The 17,121-nt window shown below is 41.4% G+C and overlaps 1 protein-coding gene across 8 annotated transcripts in view; it reads left to right on the plus strand.

Moving 5' to 3' along the window:
* Positions 1-17,121, plus strand: part of LOC310997167 (RNA-binding protein Musashi homolog 2) — a 223,580-nt gene that overhangs the window by 164,620 nt on the left and 41,839 nt on the right. For all 8 annotated transcript variants that reach the window (XM_083986820.1, XM_083986821.1, XM_083986819.1 and 5 more), the window contains exons 9-10: positions 8,431-8,545; positions 14,998-15,072. In XM_083986820.1, the coding sequence (XP_083842946.1) occupies positions 8,431-8,545; positions 14,998-15,072 (190 nt within the window). The remainder of the gene's footprint in view (positions 1-8,430; positions 8,546-14,997; positions 15,073-17,121) is intronic.

The raw sequence follows: 17,121 nt of genomic DNA on the forward strand, positions 1-17,121 counted from the left end.
TAAGCATCACCCTGGTTCCCTCAACAGAAAGTCAGAGGGATTTTTACATTTGCTCTTGGGTTACTGCAAAAAGAAACTCTTTGACAAACACAATTTTATGATACTTAGACTTGAATACAGCTATTATACATTTTGAAATCTAAATATCACCACGAGTACAAAGCTTATCTATCGGCTGTAAATGAACAACACCATGATCACATGACTTCAATATCACCACTACAAAACATTCAGCCTTTAATTAGATGTCGTGCTTACCTCTCTTATAAAAGACCTTCTTCTTGCAGAAATAGTGACAGTTTGCAAAAAAAAACAAGCAATAACACAAGGAGAACTGTTAAAGCTGACTGGTGAGTAAATCAAATTTCATGTGATGATGTTGTTAACATCCCCCAAAACCTCTGTAGTCGTATTAGCGACTTCTGAAGGCTGTTTTTAAAAGACATACGCACTTAAAGAAATCATGACTGGTGTGTTTAGTGATGCATTTTATGTCGTAGAATGAAACATGAAAATGTCTTGTTTAACCACCGACCTTAAAAGCCACTCACAAATCTCAAAGACTGCCATGAGGAAACTAATTCTTAGGTTTTAGGATTCATTTCCACAGTAAACAAAATGTTATGATACTTTCACATTTTGCAAAGCATGATTATCTTCACAAAATGAATGCGATTTAGATATTTGAAGCCTAAATATTACCAGAAGTAAAAAGCAAGTCTTTTTGGCTGTAAATGAACAACACCATAATCACCATAACTGCGTGAATGCAACTGGAGTTATTGTCATTAGGGAGAGATAAACTATAGAAACAGTGGGAGAGAAAGTGAAGAAATGTTAGATTTTAGTTTTCAATCCTCTCTGATACTGTACATCATCAAACAGTCAGTTATTATGATCAGCATTCAGTAAACCTTCACTACTGCAGGGTTATATGAAGTTTAAAATGAGAGGAGACCTGTGTGTGCTGGAAGTGTCAAATCTCTCAGACTTGTGACCACACACCGCTGTGATGTGCTGCACTCTTGTGCATTGTGACATGTTGTTCTTCACAGGATGTGGCCACAGAAAGCATCAACCACCACTGCAGGAATGCTGTAGATACTCATAAAAGAAAATGACACATATGGAAACTATGCAGCCCGTCTGGGAGCCTCAGAAACCTTAACCAAAGAGATGAGGAGGATCATTTGGGGGGCAGCGCAGTGTGAAAACACAGAGCAAAGGCCAGTTTTGTGAGGCTTTTGTCACCTTTGTACGGGTCCCTGTTGGCAACACCCACTGTTTATCAAACTTCCTAAGATGCAGGATATAAGTGTGTCTCAGATCTTCCCACAAAGTGCTGACATCTGAGTATGTCGGCAAAGAGAAAAGAATGAAGAGTGTGTTAAGAGCATTTTTCAAAGACACTTCAGGTTTTACCTTTACTCTCCTCCGCACAGACGAGCGTACTGGTTATCCAGTGTCTGAAGCACCAGCACACAAAATAAAAAATGCCTCCTGTCTTCATCCTTATGAAGTACCATACAGAAATAGACCTCATCCATCCTCCCCGTGAGTGTTATCTAAGATGGTTCTTGAATAATTGATGCAGACAGAAATTCCACCCCACATGGGAGGGCTGTGGATGTACAGGGCACCCCACCTTCTCCTTGCCCGTCCTCTCAAGGGCTGTGGCAGTGTAGTGGGTCAGTGCCCACTCAGATGTGAGTGACGGGACCTTTTAGTGACTTGGTCAGTCACCCTGTGTTCATGTGCCACCGAGGCCTCACTCTCAGGAGCACTTCCTCTCTGTCACTGTGAGTTCTGCCTCATATATAATTAAAAACAGGGTGCTGCTCAGCAAGAAGCTCTCAACCTGCCCCACCAGCAGCAGCACTGGCTTCCACATCAGCTTTCACCTCTCTCGGCCGCCCTGCTTTAGCAAACGCAGGCTGTGATAAAAGTATGGATTATCCTCTCCAGGACTCCACATGATTGCAGAAACATCCTCTCACCACAGCACCTTGTATTAAAACCAGTAAATACTGTGGAGTAAAAATCAATAAACAGAAGATGGCTTGATGGTTTTCAAATACTACCAACAGTTTATCACACCCTCTGGTTTCCTCATATGTACATATAAGATCTATTCCATACACTAGCAAGCCAGTAGCTTAATCCAGTGAAGGAAAAGTGGTGAGCTCCGTCTTCTAAGGCAGGATACTGCCCATCACTCCTCATCCCACTGTTCTGCCTGCACAGCTAATTCATAATAATACCTATCAAGCACTGGCTCTGATGAGTGAACAATGTGCCATTAAAATGGACTCACATTGGTGCTTCAAGGTAACGTTCTTTAATGTGTCATTTTTAATATTCAACAGCAGCAAATGATCACAACAGGAGGGAGGAATTTTCTGTTAGTCGTCAATTTCTCACTGTGTCTTCTTGACATGACCAACCAATTACTGCGCCGAGGAGAATCGGCTCTGACTCTTCCAGTCACTGAGGGAAGAGACAAGTACAGGAAGGCGTTTATACATTAGCCTTTAATATTGGGACACTCATCTACAGCACTCTGCACATTGTATAGGTAAAAAGGAAAATAAAAACCTAAACAGTATCATGCAACCTTATTTTGTATGGCATGTTTTATTTTGTTTTTAATAATGCCCTTAATGAAGGAGCAGGACGAAAATGCAATTTTCCTTGACGTTTTTTGTTAACTTTATTCCTTAATGGAGTGTAACTTCGAACTCTAAAAAGGGGCACAGAACATAATTTAGTAGTTTTTGATTTCCTTTTTAACAGTTAATTCATCTCTCTCTCTGAAGGGATAATATTAAATGATATTAATAATGATCATTTTAATAAGTTTTTCTTGTTCCATTGTCTAATTTCTTTTGGAGAGAACTGTCAAACTCACTTTGTGAATTTAAATATTTAAAATTACAGGAAATGGAGTTGAAAATATAGCTCTGTGGCCTGCTTACGACCGTACTGTAGCTTGATCAGATCACTTGACTGCAGCTCGGACATTTCTAGGAGACATGCCTTTTGAAAGTAGATTTCCTCTCAGTCATCATCACAACATCGACATCGTCTGAGAAAGCCCCGCAGCTGTGCCTGCCTATCTAAAACACGTACATGTAGCCATGGTAAAGGTTTATGATGGTGGTAGCCTTTAGGCTGCTGCGCTAGCTATATGGCGATAAGCTGCAGGTAATCTGTGATCGGCTAACTAAGCGTAATTACCTTTAATTGGACCCACCTGCTGAGTCAGTTAGTGCCACCTGTGCTGGTTCTGCTGTCCTATGTTCAGTTGACCTGCCATTAAACATTACAGAGAAACTTGACCCTAAATTCACTTATTTCTGCCTATGTAGCTGTTGTTGTTGTTGGCATATGATGTTGATGCAGGTAGATCTTTCTGTTCAAACGTAGGTAGTCTGTGTGTTCTTGAATCTGAGCAAAACCTGTGGCCCATCCCTAATGGTGACATAAAAGGAAAGACTGGGAGGTCTTTTGTGTGCATTGACCGACAGAAGCTTCTCATGGCTGGTTAGTTTACATCTCTGTCCATGCTGCACTGAGCGGCAGTCAGTTCCCTGGCCCTCCACGTCACACACCACATAGCCACAAGGCCGCACCTCCTACAGTTGTTCCTCCTCTGTTGTAGTTTTTGGACATGCTGCGAGGGAGAGCTCCAGCAGAATTTAAGGGTGTAGTTACTATTTAAAGGGTATTTCTACAGAGAGCAGCTTCAATCTGTGGGTTCTTGAAAAAATCTCTGAAAATATTTTCTAAAAGACTGGAGATCTTTAAGACTGTTTGAACACCAAGTGCCTAATAAGGGTGTAGGACCACCCTTCAGCAGAGTTTCAGTCCCTTGTGGAGTGCTGCCTTACAAGTTCTGGACTGTAAGTAATTGGATGTTTACCCTTCATTGAAGAAGGAAAGCTTTGAGGGATGAAGGAGGTGGAAATCCACTCCACACTCTGCACCACAGGATGTCCCATAAAAGCTTAATGATGTTCAGATCTGCTGATTGAGGAAGTGATGGAAGCCATTTGATGTCAACCTGATGATCATGGCCTCACTTCTGAATGTATCCCTCAGTGTGGTGGTATGGTGACAATATCATCTCGTAACGTAGACACAGGGTGAGGAAACAGTGTTTGCACCACAGGGAACACCAGGTCCTTAAAATGACCTCATATTCCTTAGCTTTTATATAACCATGCTGAGATGTCATCAGACATAATGACGCCTGCAAGATTGCTGGCCATTGAAGGCATCGTTTTGCTTTATCCAAAACTTCTTATTGAATGGGAAGTCTGCTGTAACTACCCACTTTATAAAACACATGACATACAGCTTTTGTTTTCAGTGGTTCACATCCTCCAAACCAAGGTTATGTTGTTTGTATCAAACACTGATCCTTTAGAGGCCTGCAACATTTATAGGTATGTGGACCAATACTGGGGAAGAGGAACGTTTTGGATTCACAGAAATTATAATAGATCTCAATAGGGATGAAATTTAACAGCTGTGAATGGAAAATGTTTCAAAATCCACTTTTCCATCTGTCCTTTCTACCAGCTAGATTTTCTTTAAATAGAGTTTAGAAAATAGTAGAATCGGTTTTATTCAATACTCCGAGATATTGGTTTAACTTGTTTTTACTGATCTTTTAATAAACCCTTTGTTAAATGGCGGTAAGAAGCCTTTTTTCCTAAGTGAATAATCCCACCCCACCATGCCTGACACTGTGCATTCAGAGCCGTGACATTTCCTAACTTTTCGGTCTATGTGTTTTGACTATTCAGCTGGGAGTGGGAGCTGGAGTAAATGAATCACACTGTTTCTTTTCTTCAGTCTGTCAGTCTACGGATAGAATCCATTCACTAGTGAAGCTAATAGTAGACGTACACCTCCCACGCGACACACACACACACACACATTTGCGCGCGTACACACACACACTTCACCCACAACACTCGTCCCTGAAGGACAGTCATTGCCAGTCCATCCCGCCCACATCTTCCTGTTATACCTACAAGGTTAATATGTATGGGAGACATATTGGAAAGGTCATAACTGGTGCATCTCACCGCTCTGTATCATAGGGCTCGTACATGAGGGAGGCAGTTGTTTGTTTATTCTCCATCAGTGAGCTGTTTGGCTACACTGATTAAGTAGCGCTTTCGAGCTCCTACAAGTGCATGTTGTCATGTGTTTGTGTGCATCTACATCAGGTTTAGTCGCTTGTTAAAAAAAGAAAACAAGACAATCATGATTTCATGAGCAGAACAACATATTAAACCATTAATGCTATGTGGACAGAATTGGCTTGTGTCCTATTAACATCACATCTTTTCTCTTTTTTCTTTTTTTCATCTTATCGCCCTGGACCTTCTAAGCACTTGCTACTTTATGTCAACATCTGTCTCCTTATAGCACACAGCGTTTTGGGGTCATTTCCTGATGTTGGTTTGGATTACTGTTTACTCCTGACAAACTGGGCTGCAGGTTGCTTGGATGTGATCCAAGGCCCACTTTTTTTTTAAAACAGCTGTACGTTGCACGCTGGAGTCTGAGTGATTGCCCTGATCGCTCAGACTAACACAAGCAAAGAGCCCCCAGTTGTTGTAATAAATCTCCCGCCTGGCAATTTAGCCCTTGTAGCAATCACAAACAGTATTTCAAATAAGTTACTAAAAAGATTTATTTAACACCGTATATAGGCTGTCTCTGTTTCCCGCCCACCCTGACTTTATCTTGGGTTACAGAGTGACACAGTTTCCAATGATAAGCTATCAACTGAAGTATATCCGTGCAGCAGAGGGGAAAACATCTCGATGTATGTTCAAAGCACGCAGGATGAGGTAACCATACCTTGTCAATGCTGTGTGGCAGGGGTTCACTTCAACAGACACCTGTCTTGCGATCTGTATGTGTGTGTGTGTGTGTGTGTGTGTGTGTTTGACGCTCTCAGATCTAGTGGTTGCTATTCCTGCACAAAGCAGTGAAGGCAGGGAAGGTTAATAGGGTGTGCCTTTTCTCAGCGAGGTACAATGGTGCTCGATCCCCTCCATTCTTGACCTCTGAATTCTGAGTCAGGATACTTTTCATAACACAATATTGTGTCGCCTTTGTAGCAACAAGAGGCCGAGACCAGTTGCACAAGCAGTAATTCAGGAAGAAAGCTGGAGTTGAACGAGAGCCTGTAAATATACTGTTCCTCACAGTTCACACAGCAGTAGGTGGAGTTGGTGAAATCCCTCCACATGGGGAAATTTTGAATCTCCGCACTCGCAACTGCAAAATCTTTGCAGTGCGTCATTGTCTGACTTCGAATTGTCTTGCAGTCCTCTCTGTTCTCCTCTCTTTTTCTTGTTTTTTGACTGAGTTCACTCTTGAAAGCTCCTGCCTCCCTCCCTCAAACAGTCCTGCGTTGTTTGAAGCAGGTGAACACCCACACACTCACACCACCACAGATCCTGGCTCCTGGCTGGTTTTAAATCCATGACAAAGAGCCTTCTCTCTGAATATCAAAGACCCACATCTGAGAGCATGTAGGCATGACTCACACCTGGCTCTGTCTCCCAGCAGGCTACCTGAGCATTCAACTCGCTGGATGTGGCAGGGGCTGCTGGAGGACGCCGATCAGACGTCGTCATGTCTGTGGTGTGGGCAGAGCTCGGCGGTATTTGTCACCCAGCTATGTGAACGCAAAGATCCCAGCAGTGTGCTGAGATTTCTAACAGACCCATTTGTCCCACCTGGTTCCTGACTCCATGCCGGGGGTCATTCTCTGACAATAATGCCGCGAGTGCCTGTGGTCTCTTCAGTACAATGTCAAACCATGCTAGGCGAGCGAGGAGGGCAGAGTAGCTGTGACAGCTACAAAGTGGCTGAGGGAACTGTGTACTTTAGTTGGTCTGCTTCAAATGAAAGGGCTGCTAACAGCAACAAATCACAGCTCTGCAACGCAGCAACTTTCCCTCTGTGATAGAAACCTTTTTCATTAGTGTTACCTTTTTACATTTCCACCTCTCTGCTGGATACACGGAGCTTGTTACACTATTCATTTAGCACAACGACTTCTTGCAGATGTGAAGTTTTATTCCAGTTTGGCAACTCGCAGTAGCACATTGTGTCTGCCACTGTTTATGTATTTGTGTGTGTTTTGAGTTGTGCGTGAATAGTAATACGCACCTCTGGCCTGTCAGAGTTGCGAGCCTTTTTGTATGGATGCAGGGTTGTACCTTGGTTGAGGTGTACACAGCACTGGAGCAGTAGCCTGTCTTGTGCAGCAGGCCAGGATGACATGTGAATCGCAGCAGCCGAGAAAACCCTGCTTAAGTGGAGGCAGTAGGGAGAAGCAGGCGAGAGCCAGGAGGCAAACAGACAAACAGATGGACAGGCTGATGCCAAGCAGGCAGTGGAGCAAATAGATTGTGCAGCATGGTGAACAGACTCAGCCTAGCAAAGAACAACCAACAGACGCAAGACCATGCCACCCTTGTCAGCCGCTTGTGCTTCTCTATAATTCATCGAGATAGGATAGATATGTTGTAAATAGGACTCTCATCTTCCTCCTTCTCCTCATCTGCCCCTGTCACATCCCTCATTTGATATGTGTTATGTAGGAGGAGGAGATGTCAGTCTTGCAAGATGGGAAATGAACAAACCTGCATGTGTGAAAAGTGGAGTGAGAGAAAGAAATGCAGGAGAGAGATGAATGCTGCAGGTGGAATGGGACTTAGGACGGGCAGACGTACACAAATGCACAATACACATAAAAAGAGAAAAAGAAAAGAGCCATATTCAGTTATGAAACACATTTTCTGCCTGTGCCAGATTTTAAACACTCTGCTCTGGCACGACTTAAGTTAAATGAAAGAAACAAGACTGAACAAATAGACATTCTGTCAGGAGAGATTATTGCCTTTGAGATTATTCTGTGTTTAGATTGAACAATAAAACTGCTTTTCACAAAGAGACTGGACATACTGCCACACAGCAGGACTTTGATAATGGCGTTGGAGAACAGAGCTTCTCCTACCTTGATGTCTCACAAACTCTTGGAAAGTATTTAGCTTGTATTTCCCCGAGGCTTTGGACACATGCTCACTGGAGCAATAACCTTTGCTTTAATGCAGGAGGAGCATGATTGTAAGTTTTCCTTAGAGACTTTCCTCTAAAATGCGAGGTGCTCAGATAGACTCAGTCTTGTTTTTCTCTATGGAAAACATCTAGCTGTGCAACTCAAATAGAAAACCACCTTAAAGAGCTGAGACAGGCCTGTCAGAACTGTCTGGTTGTGTACCTACACAGTCTAATGGTTTGTCTCTGTGTGTGTGTGTGTGTGTTTTTGTGTTTGTGTGTTTTTGTGTGTGTGTGTGTACATGTGCATATGTGTGTGTTTGTCTGTCTACATAGGTAGAATGTAAGAAGGCCCAGCCCAAGGAGGTGATGTTCCCACCAGGTACACGGGGGCGAGCCAGGGGTCTGCCCTACACCATGGATGCCTTCATGCTGGGGATGGGCATGCTGAGTGAGTCATACACACAAGATACATTCACACACTCATGCACACACACAAACAAATGAGCTAATTTTTGACACCTTTATGTCATACATAAATCTGGAATGATGCTGAAAACGTCACTTGAGCAACAATTTGGCTATAAAACAAAAAGCAGGGATTAAATTCTGTTTTAAACGAGTCATATTTTTCTACCAGCTGGCAAATGAAAACATTAATTGTCAGCTTTTTTTTAGGGGTATGCCAGACACGCACACCATTCCGTCATCAGTTTCTACCTGCTAAAAAAATCAACTTATGCAAACTCTCGTCTAGATAACCCCATTAGGTGGGCGCTGCCCCTAATTAGGCTGCTTCAAGGTGTGCCACCAGTGGCCACTGTGGTCTATTTCTGGTTGAGTCTGGTACAGGCAGCCCCTGGGCATATAGGAGCAGACCAGCACATTAGCAGACTAAATGAAGAGGAAAATTGGTGTAATGTCATATTAAGGATTCATCACTGTGCCCCCCTTAATGGGTAATGAAGGGGACACACATGTCAGGGAGAGATCTCATCTACAGGGACCTCAGCTGCTGGCCCACCCCCCTTCATTACCATCCAGCCCCATGCCCATGGCCCTTTTTATTTAACAATATTGCACACTCTCCCTACCTGCCCTCTGTTCTATCTATCTATCTATCTATCTATCTATCTATCTATCTATCTATCTATCTATCTATCTATCTATCTATCTATCTATCTATCTATCTATCTATCTATCTATCTATCTATCTATCTATCTATCTGTCTATCTGTCTATCTATCTGCATTTCGTATGCATATAATTTATATGTGTGACCCCAACCAAATGTATTTGCCCCCACATGAAAGATTTATATTTTCCTTCAAAAGCAAAAGAGACATGCAGCTGATTGTAAGAGACTCATTTTGCCGTGCAAGTGGCCCCTCCCCCTCCCCATGTAGCAGGTGCGGGCAGAGCCACAGTCATGCATTTTTATCTGTATGGGCTAACGTAATGTTTAAAGCAGCTTTGAAAGTCAGTATCAAGTGCTGTTATTTCGCTTGGAAAAAAAATAAACAAGTTTAGATCCATTGGATTTAAAACAATTATTGTGATGTCGAGCTATTCTGAAACAAGCAGACAACAAATGATCCATCAGTAGCTGCTGTTTATGTATATATCTGTCTGTGCGTATATGTATCTGTTCATCTCTCTATATACAGTTTTATAAACTGTCAGGGTTATTGCAGGCTTGACCTTTTCATGAGACTGATTATGCAGTTGTTTGTGGTAAAAGTGTTGATAAGACTGGCCAAGTGCTTGTGTCGGCTCTATCTAAGTCGCTCCCGGTTCCATCTCATCTGTAGAGAAGTATTTAACAAGCACAGTGAACTTTTCAGAACTTATTACAGTCTAATGTGTCTGCAAAGAGGAGAGCACTCTTCCCCTCCATTGGGAGATGGCAGCCAGGAAGGCAGTGATGTGCTCATGTGAGAATATTAACAGCCAACTTGTTTGGAGACACTCTTATCTAAATGAAATTGGAACAAGGACGGCGAAACATTCCTTTCTATAATTTGCATTTGGAAAAAGGGACCCTAGGCTCATTATTTAAGAAAGTGTAAGCTCCTTTTGTGCCAAATCTCATTAAAGCCATCCCTAGCTCCTTTGTTTACTGCCTCTAATCGAGGCATTTATCTTTATTGTGTTGTGCCCGATGTATGTTTGCTGAAATTAATACACATTTGAGCCGGGGCGAGGTATGGGTGTACCAGATGGATAATTGATTTTAAAGTGAATCAGAACTGTTGAGCCATAAAATAGATACATTAGCATGCATATTAATAAGGCAAATAAGAGCACTAAGAGGCCACCACCAGGCCAGACACAATGGCAGGCTTTATTTAGTGAAATGCTCCGAACAACAGCAGGTTCTCTCTCTCTCTCTCTCTCCTTTCTGCTACTTTCTCCTTCGCTCCTGTTTCGAAATATTTGTAGATGTGCTAAGATTTCACGAAACAGTGGCTTAACTCACCTTAATCCACTTTCCCAACACTTTTATATTCCTCTCGATGGCTCTGTCCTCACAGACTTGCTGTACATATCTGGCTGCAAATTCCTCATTTATAGTCGCCATGTATAACCAATTGTAATGCAGTACATCAGAGCAGGAAAACGGTTTTTGCCATTTCAGAAGATGTTGAAATAAGGCAGTATAAGGAGCTGCTGTGTCTAAGCCAACTATTTCGGTTTTGGTATTTATTCAGGTTGAAAGTAAGACAGTCTCAAACACATAATATCCAATATTTTTCGGTGCGTGATAGCTTTTCATTGTATCATATCACAGTTCTTTTCAGACCGAACAAACAGAGAGGGCTTTTGTGAAAGCTATCCATCTGTAGCTTCCTGGTGATGACTTCTCATCAGCACCTAATGAGGATTTCTTTTTTTTTCTCTCTCTGGTATAGCCTCTGTCCTACTTCATCCAGACCAGACCCCTCGCCGCCTATCTTAGTTGCATTTCTTTTTGTCTGCGAGAGTGGAGAGGGTCTGGGAGAGGCATTTTCCCATTGGGTCAGGAATAAATTGAACTTTTTCATGGACAGCAAACACTGATTAGATATTTATGACCAAGGTCAACCTTTCTGATTCCAGCTGGCACAGGCTCTGAGGCATACAGAACAGAGCATCTACACACATGCTCACACACACACACGCACATGCACATGCACATAGCCTACATACACTCGTGCACATTCTCACCCTCACAAATATGCTCGCATGCAAAATATGTTTTGACACCTTCATTCTGTAGACACAAGCGCACATGTGCACATACAGCACCTCTGGACAAAATGTATAAATAATATCTTTCTGTGTAATTGCTCCAAAACTGCAAGGCAATGCAGTAATATATATTGTACTGTTAATTTTTCTAGTTGCTCTGTATAAAATGTCTCATCTGCTGTAAACTATTAGTCCACAGTGTCTGTAGGAATTTGTAGCCCCAAATTTACAATGTAGACATTCAGGGGGTAATTTATCAGGCTGGTATGTAGCTAACGAGAAGCGAGGACACAGGAGCCTGAAAGAGGTTTCCAAGGTCAGTTTCTGAAGTGTAGCTCGACACACCAGGAAGAAAGAGTTATCAAGGCTCCTGTGATTCATTCCTGGCCTAAAGGACTTCCTCTTATTAGGTAATTTAGTCCAGACTTATGGTTGAAGGTGATAATAGCTTGAGGAAAACAGATAAAGACTGAGACATATACCATAATTAGAGGGTTAATTATGTTTATATTACCTTCTGATGGTGCTCAAATTCTCACCGACTTACACCGAGCCTCACTCGCTCACCCACCCGTTCTACTCAAATTTCTTGTTTTGTCTGTATCCCACTTCCTATCTGCCTGCTCCCACACATCCCGTTCCTCAATATGTTGCCCACAGCTGCTTCTGTCTGAAAACTGTCCAGCTAATTAACTGGTGGGTCTGTGGTCGTAATAAGAATCATGACAGCAGATGAACAATACATCTGCTACTCTTAAATTTTTCTAATGACACTGGGCCCTCTCTGGGCCTCATTGCAACTCTCCATCCTCCCGGGGACTGTAGACTTTCTAAACAAGGCAGTAACCTTTTACTTTGATTTTGGTTTACAGATGACAAAGTGTGATTACATTTTCACTCCATGGCAAGTTTTACAATTTTGTGGCTGTGGTTTAATTTTGCCTTATTTGTGCATGTTTGAAATATAAAATGTAAAAAGCAAGCTTTACCAACTGATCACAGTTTTCTGTTTTATCAGAGATGTTACAGATTCGGATGAGGAAATGTGTGGTGGCTCATTAAAATATTCATATAACTGATCTTAAAGGTTATGTACTGAATATAGCACCTTAAAAACACACTCATTTTATATATGTGTGGTGTGTGTTTTGTGTCTGTGTATACATATATACACACAACTTTAAAGGCCAAACCTCTGATAGTGTGTAAACACAACAGCAAAACAAAACTATATTTTCATTTATGGAAAACACACAAAAAAAATCTAATTTATAAAATCATTAAAAGCTTCATGCTAATATACCACTCATTTAAATAATCTAAAATTATAAAATATTACCGATTTGGGCTTTTTAAGAGACAAATAATTACATAACGCAGACAACAAAACTGCTTGCTGTTGGAAATCTAAAACATGTGCACATGCAGATATAAAGAAAAAAAGATAATGAAATGGGGGTTTTGAAAAACACAATAAATTCATTTACATTTTAAAAAACTGGACTAAATTAATTTGAATGATAATGAAATGATTCAAAATAAAACATTAGTGGAATAGTAATAACTGAGATTAGTAGAAACAAGGTGTTTAAAACTCTCTTGATGTTGCCGTCCTCACTTAGACTGAGGTGGTTCCTCTTTGTGCAGCCTGATTATTTAAACACATTTAGTTCCCACAAAGCAGCGGTTGCCCTGGTTACTCTTCAGATAACTACTATAGATAACACGTTAATTACTGGTCAAACCTTGTTAAGCCAGTGAGAAAAAACCAGCTAGCTGGGAGTGAGTGCAATGCTGGAGGTGCAAATATGGAGCAGCTCTCACTTCTTTGCCCGTGGCTTCTTCTTAACAAACTGCATGTAGTCATATTAACACATGAACCTTTCTGCTATGCCGAAGACACACAGAACATAAACAGACGCCAACGTCATTTCAAGGCACCTGCTATAAAGTGCTATTACACAGGGCTATAAAAATGCCTGAGAGCTTATGGTTGCATAAAAAATGGGAATGAATTAGACAGTAAAGAACTGCGAGCAGCAGCCTACTATTTGTTCAGGAGCCTAATGCTTTGGTTTCCAAGTATTTACCAGATCTTGATGCTTAACCATACATGGAGATGGAAATGGTAAAACCCCTGTCAATTAAGTGCTCTTAGGCTCATGTTGACATCCTTTAAATGTGTTTAAATATAATGACACAGCTTATTGATCCATGTGGCTTAAATTGCTTGTTTCAAATGGAGTTTGTGTGCAATATTGGCAGCCGTGCAAGACTCACAATACTAAATCACTACGTCTGCCTGTCTTGAGAGGAAATTATTTTATCATTCTGGCGCAATTTTTATAGTTGTGGCCTTGACTCTCGTAGGTTATAAGAACATTTTACTCACTAAATTAATTGGCTGATATATCACAATACAGCAGCACCCTTAAAACAAGCAGCAAGAGCAGCATGATCAAGATTAGAGGCTCCTGTAATTGAGTGTAATTGTTTGTTGTCAAACTGCACACACCGCAAATGATTTTCAGTTGACAATCTACCATCAACATTATGAGCTGTAAATACATGCCACCTTTTTATTAGGCTTGAAGCATAAAAATACATCTCTTCTTGCTTATTGCAGGTTTTCAAACATGTCGTGCTGAGACTACACATAAAACAACCAATACTTTTTATATGCAAGTATTAATCTAGGGCGTGATAGTTACTAGTTAACTATTTTAAGGTCTGTATTCATGTTTCGTTGGATTACTGAAATTGTATCTTTTAAATACCATTAGGTTTTTCATGACAAAATGTAACCACATTACAAACCTTTTCTCCGCTGGTCAAAAAACCCCTCTTAGACTCGCTAACATCAGGCTTTTGTGGGCAGCGGAGGGTTAAGTTGGCAGTTACACCCGTGTCAAATGACTCTGCAGTAGAGGGGGGATATTTATCGGTTCTGGCTGTGATCGGCATTGATGTAAACACAATGCCCGAGCGAACCCGCAAATTTACACCCTTTTCCTGCTGTAACATCTTTCAGAGCACAGGCATGGTAGACAGGCCTGTCACCTGTCCAGCGGTGCCGTTAAACCAGAAACGCTGCGGCTACACTGCACACGGGGATGAAAAAGTGAGCAGGGATAAGTTTTCAGAAACACACAATCACCATTCAAAGCTTCTCAAGCTGAGCCCCAACACTTTCACAGGAGCACCAACGCATGGGATGAGATGTGAGAGATCGGTTTCACCAGTTTGCACAGCAGCTAGCAGGTCTCTCTCTCTCTCTCTCTCTCTCTCTCTCTCTCTCTCTCTCTCTCTCTCTCTCTCTCTCTCTCTCTCTCTCTCTCTCTCTCTCTCTCTCCAGCTCATGTGTGTCTCTGTAAGTGCGTCGGTCCAAACAGAAAGACAAACTGGCAGTTGAAAGGGGTCAATCGCTTTTATTAGCAGGTTTACCCACGTTTGAAAGAACCCATTCATTTTAGAGGAAAAAGGGGTTTTAGCATTCTAGCTTTAGTGTTTCAATGTTTCTACTCCAAGTATGTATTGTATATACTTTATATATATTTCAATGTTTGCCTCTGTTGTGTTGCAATATGCAATATTGATATCACATTTGTATGTATTATTTATACATAATGTGTCGTTCTCATCTCTTTTTAATCTCTTTCTTCTCTATCAAAGGTTACCCTAATATTGTGGCAACATATGGCCGCGGATACACTGGATTCGCACCAAGCTACAGCTACCAGTTCCCTGGTGAGTTAAAGGCTTTCTTAAAATATCAGTGTTGCAGCTGATTTCTGTTATGCACCCTCAAGCAGCACAATCAGACACACATGCCCGAGCCGCCAACACACACTCAGAGAGACGCTCATCAATATACACGTCAGTCATCAAGTAATCTTCAGGGTTATAAGTATGTTACGTGTGTGGATTTCTAAACCAGCTTTTGAAAGCTGACGCGTAGGGAAGTAAATTGCTTACTCCTTTTTATCCCATACTTGAACACGACCATGACCACATGTCTAAAATGTGGAAAGTTCTTCCGTCTTCCGTGGCCCAATGTATGCAAATTCATCTGTGGAGAAGCGGAAAAATAAGCAGCGCTTTGTGTAGGCAGATTTTTAAAATGGTAGTTCTTATAATGGAAAATGAATGAAGTCATTTTCTGCATTAAAAGTGTTGACTCAGAGTGCCAGCCACGTTAATGGGAGTCCAAATGGGAGGCGTGCAGTCTGGAGGTGAGCAGCTGCACCTGTCTGCTGCGAGAGGGGGCCTGTGGCTTCAACGGGGCCTCACTTAGACAGGCATCCCGTCAATTTCATGCTTTATTTAGGGACTTTATACATACTTTGTTTGCCATGCCAGACATCATTCCTTCCACTGATAAGACGGAATGGGAAATATCTGACAGCCGCTCAGATCTCTGTAATATCTTTGTGAAATAGATTCAGGAATGGTAAGACAGGGGGTCCAGCTGTGACCACCTGCAGATCAGACATATGCTAGATTTATACTTGACTACAACATTATTTGACAGAAGAAAGGGGAATAGCACCTCATCGATGTGGGTGAACATCAAAAGCATACAAATTTGGGGGAATTTTTGTTTTTGTTTTACTGATGGATACAAATGAGAATCAGAAGAAAGGGAATGTAAAGCCTTGTTTTTGTGTGCAGAATACATCTGAGATGACATTCAGAATTAACCAGATTGAGTATTCATCAATTCCTCATGCTCTGTCAAAGTGTCAGAAAACATTTTGTAAACTTGGTTCTACAAAAAAAAAAAGACAGAGCGAGGAGATAAGAGGAAAAGAAGTTATCAGTATTTTGTCTGTATAAGTAACTCTAGTTAAACATGGATTTTCAAAATGTTTACTATTTACAACAAATTAAGGGATATCACCTTCCCCGAGGCAGAATGTATGATCCTGTCCATGTTAAACTCAATTTAAAGAGTTTGATAAAGCTGTATGATTAAAACAGTCTCCTCTGGGCTCGCTCAACTCTTGACAGGGTAATTGGAATTTTTAATGTATGAATCAAACTCCCTGTCCAAATTAAATAACCTCAGGCCAAATATTGACTAGTGTCCTTCCTTACCAAGATGAGGAAGGCATCTTCAATTTCAGATCAAAGGCTTTTTTTTCCCACTGTACACAACCTCGCCGAAACACTCCTATAAATAAATGGAGCTGGGACCAGGCCGGCTGGATCCAAGAGGTGTAAATTGTGGGCAGCATTTCAAGGCTTTTTTTTTTTTTATTCCCAGTAAACCTCAGGGGTCCACTGTTAACAGAAAAAAAGTGGTTAGGCAATTGCTCAATTGTCAAGATAAAACAGTGATAAAGCATTGATCAGTGATGAAACACTGAATTAAGTACAAAAACTCAATAAGACATACACAGAAAAAGAGAAACCAGAGCTGACATCCCCGCAGCTGAAACAGAGTTCAAGTAGAAAACAGAATTGAGGAGAGATGTGAAATACACAGAACCTGAGTTTAAAAAAATAAAAAAGTGCAGCCACTTTGACTCAAAGCTGACACCAGCTCAACAGCTGTTAAACAGAATCTGACAATTTAGCACTCTGGTCCTTGTGGCACTCCCAATTAATTTCAACATGTGTTTGATATTGATCACACATGCAGTATTTTTCTGTGTCGGTATTTGTAATGCCGTGAGTTGCTTACAGAATTATTCCATCAGAGACGGGGTATCGTTAAAATTTAATGCACTTAGAGACCTTCACGTACTGATGTAAATCAAATCATCCTCTATTTGTCACAAACTTGTCCGTCCA

Source organism: Trachurus trachurus (assembly GCF_905171665.1).
Source record: "Trachurus trachurus genome assembly, chromosome: 14".
NCBI classification, from domain to species: Eukaryota; Metazoa; Chordata; class Actinopteri; order Carangiformes; family Carangidae; genus Trachurus; species Trachurus trachurus.